The 3,794-nt window shown below is 39.5% G+C and overlaps 1 protein-coding gene across 1 annotated transcript; it reads left to right on the top strand.

Annotated features, from left to right (window-relative positions):
• The first annotated feature begins 1,070 nt into the window (after positions 1 to 1,070).
• Positions 1,071 to 3,487, top strand: LOC105028031 (sperm acrosome membrane-associated protein 4). Its single transcript, XM_010900462.4, has 3 exons — positions 1,071 to 1,234; positions 2,598 to 2,708; positions 2,814 to 3,487. Exons 1-3 carry the CDS (start codon positions 1,183 to 1,185, stop codon positions 3,050 to 3,052), a joined length of 402 nt encoding a protein of 133 aa, XP_010898764.1. The 5' UTR covers positions 1,071 to 1,182; the 3' UTR covers positions 3,053 to 3,487.
• The last annotated feature ends 307 nt before the right edge of the window (positions 3,488 to 3,794 follow it).

A 3,794-nucleotide genomic window follows, 5' to 3' on the forward strand; every position in this document is an offset into this window, starting at 1 on the left:
TATTCAAGACACCCCATATTTTTATTTATTTTTTAATTAAGAAATTCCTCAGAGTTCAAAAAAGAAGGGACTGCCATCTAGTGGTGCCTTTTGGAAGTACAATATGACAGAATAGGTTCAGTGGGCAATTTCAATGCATTTTCAATGATTATCAGACTTTGTGAGAAAATACATTATGTGGATGAGAGTAAAAAATCAAATGCAATGTTCATTTTATAATTTTATAAATTGAAAACCATTCAACATTAATTATTCTGAACCCCTGGGGGTATCCAAATGTAATGTAAAACAGGCTACCTCTTATATTTTACTATTTTATTTCAATATAAGACCAAAATATGTGCACTTGCATTTTCTTTTGACTATTTCACTTTATTACTCATTAAACTGTCTCAAAATAACATCCTTCATGTAGCTGAGGGTCTGCAGAATCCCACAATATAAAGCACTTCCTTCTACTATAAAGGAGGACCATTTTAGAAGCCCAAATGTAAAGATAGTGACAGGCGGATTTTAAAACCCCGGCCCTCAAATGACACTACACTCTGTTAGTTAATACTTTTTAAAATCATTAGTAAAGTAAGGTTTATGATTGTTAACTGTTGGTTCATGTCTTTGTACATCATTCGTTCATGTTAACTATTGTACTCGTTAATGGTAGTTCATGTACCCTTATCGGAAAGTGTTACCAGAATGTTTAAGTGTTATAATGCCTGCACATCATTGGGGCTCAGCCTGGCCCCAGTTTTCACACACTTACATTCCTGGGCATTTTCTGAATATTTGAATGACAAAAGTTCAGTGACATGCAGATACTGTCACCTCTTCCTCCTCTCCCTCTATTCTCACCTCCCTGCATCAGCTCCACCCTCCCCATCCCCCCAAATCTCTGTGTTCATTCAGTCCTTACAGCTTGTCTCTCATTCCAAACATCCACACCTGAGTTACCTCGCAGTCCATTCTCGTAAGACCTGTTGAACCCTCTTTCCACATTCCTCCCTTCCGCCACTCCCTTGGCCCCCCCTGCCCAAGTCAGCCCTGACAGTATAAAATCGTATGCCTCGGACACTGGCTTAACTACTGTCACATCACAATCTACTTGAAGAAAGGAAAGGAGGTGTAGGTTTTGCTGTGAAGTACACACTACTTAAGACATTTTGACTGGCATTACTTCGAGTCAAGATGAACAAAACTATTTTTGGAATTGTAGCAGTTGCTGCAACCTTTATGCTGGGTAAGTATTCTCAATAGTCAGTACCACTTATAAAAACAAAAAGTGGCTGAAGTTTACCAGGACAATATTTTACTACAGTAATATTGAGTTTGAAGGGACATTCAGCTTTTTTAAAGCGAAACCGTACAGTACTTTGTGATGTCTAATTCGTTTTTATGGTGCCATTGTACTGCGTGACTTAGACCACTGACCCACTCTAAGGCCTGGTTCTCAGCTTCTAATGTTTATTCAAATGGTTTCCAGGGTTCATAATTTCTATTGCTAAGTATGTAGTAATCTCCAGCCTGCTTGTGTACAATGTTTTGAAACCTGTAGCAGTGCTAGCGGACAGTAGTGCACTGTAAGCATCAGCTAGCAATGCATTCACCAGTATGGCGGCAGCAGCAGATTATTTATTGAGGGTGTGGTCCTACTGTAGGTACTCATATGTCTAAGACCACTCATGAAAACTAAGTGTGGCCCTCAGTTAAACTGCATCTCTAAAAAAAATCAGCTCAGTGGAGATATTGTTTTGACCAGGACTAGGCGTAATGGACCTTTACTGTTAAACATCAACATCAGAAAAAAATATATTGGAGTAAAGTAATACATGTATTTTGGGATGGGATGAAGTTAGATTTCCGTAGGTGAGGCACATGCTGGATTGGCTAACTGGTACATTTCAATTAGATGTTTAAAATATAATATATTTACTCCAATACAAAATTATCAATTAATTGTCCAAACAATATCAATTTAATAGATATTTTCCAGCTTTAAGCATTTGAAAGAGATATTTAATTCATATCAAACAAGCACATGTCATGGCTCCCTCTCCTGAGGCTCCCCCTGCTGGTGCGCCTGGGCTCCTGCGGTCGGTGTCACCGGCTTTCTGAAGTCACCGCTCCTCCCTGTGCATCATCACTAATCACACCTGTTTCTTGTTCTGTCATTAGTGTAGGTGTATATCTGTATGTCGGTTAGGTTGGGGTTTTGTGGTTTATTGTTTTGTCATTAGTGTAGGTGTCTGTCTATATATCTGTCTGTCTGTCTGTCTGTCTGTCTGTCTGTCTGTCTGTCTGTCTGTCGGTTAGGTTGGGGTTTTGTGGTTTATTGTTCTGTCATTAGTGTAGGTGTATATCTATGCCTTACTGAGCTTGCCTGCTCTCATAATTAACTATAGCTGCGTCTGACTCCTATACTTCCGTATCGGATCGTGACAACATGGAAGGTCTTCAACCATTAAACTCAGATCCATCTTGGTATCTATTCATCTAACAGAAACAAATTCATGCATAACAAGATAATATTGGTCCACCATTTTGTGTTGTCAATTAAAACCATGTAATCTTATTCTCTAAACCCACTCAACATTGTGTTTCAGCTGAGGCCCTGACATGTAACAATTGCAATTTTGGCCTGATGGGTTTCTGCCTGACCCCCAGAAGTACTGTCTGCACAACCAACACAAGCACCTGCTTCACTGGAAAAGCCGGTAAGTACTCTACCACTCTATTCACCTGAATGTTCCACAAATACTAGCATCATGTTTATATCATTCTAAGCCTCCTAAACCCTCCCTCTTTATCTCTCTGTTTAGCCTTCCCATCCCTGCCTTCATTCTCCGGCTTCAACTCCCAGGGCTGTATGGAGAACGCTCTGTGCACAAACTCAACCAGTGGAACAATCCTTGGTGCCACCTACACCATAACCACGACCTGCTGCAACACCACCCTTTGTAACCCAGTCACGACCAGTGGTGCAGCCTCTGTCAAGCTCACCGTCACCACAGTTATTGGCGCTGCCATGGTGGCCTCAATGTGGGGCTGCATGCTATAGTAGACCTAGAGAAACTAGGATGACTAGAAGAAACATCCTGAATCTGTAAAATAAGAAGACCCTCTTGGTTTTTTTTGAACACACTGCAGCTTGACTGTTTTTTTTCATGTGCCACTGCTATGTTGTCACCTCCTGCTCTCACGTTGTGTCTCATTAGATTCAAACAATTAGCTAACATTTTGCCAAAAAGCATTAGTTTCAGAATCCATTATAGAAAGTGTTCTTTTTCACATTATTTCTGTTTAAAAATGTTAATCTGCTAATGTTTGGGAAATAGATCAGTGTAGTTTGGAAACTAACTTTAAAATTCTCAGACCATCTGCATTTGTATTTTTTATATATATATATTTATACAAAATGTCAAAATGATAGAATGACAATAAAGTATCAATGTTCCCTCAAGTCTCCCTTTCTGAAAGAACCAAAATATCTGTTTTGCAAAACCTTTGTGTCCACTGTCAATTTTCTATACTCAATAAAAAAAGATAATTGATTTTTACAGTAAATATAATTTAGCCAACTGTTTTTTTAATTGAGACTTTTACGCAATGGTGTATATAAACTGATGAGCCAAAACATTTTGATCACCTACCTAATATGCAGTTGGTCCACTGTGTGCCGCCAAAACGGTGACAACCCTCAACGGCATGGAGTCTACAAGACCCCTGAAGGTGTCCGGTGGTATCTGGCACCAAGACATTAGCAGCAGATCCTTCAAGTACAAGTGTCCTTCAAGCATCCT

The sequence above is a fragment of the Esox lucius genome, chromosome 10 (assembly GCF_011004845.1).
Source record: "Esox lucius isolate fEsoLuc1 chromosome 10, fEsoLuc1.pri, whole genome shotgun sequence".
Taxonomy (NCBI): domain Eukaryota; kingdom Metazoa; phylum Chordata; class Actinopteri; order Esociformes; family Esocidae; genus Esox; species Esox lucius.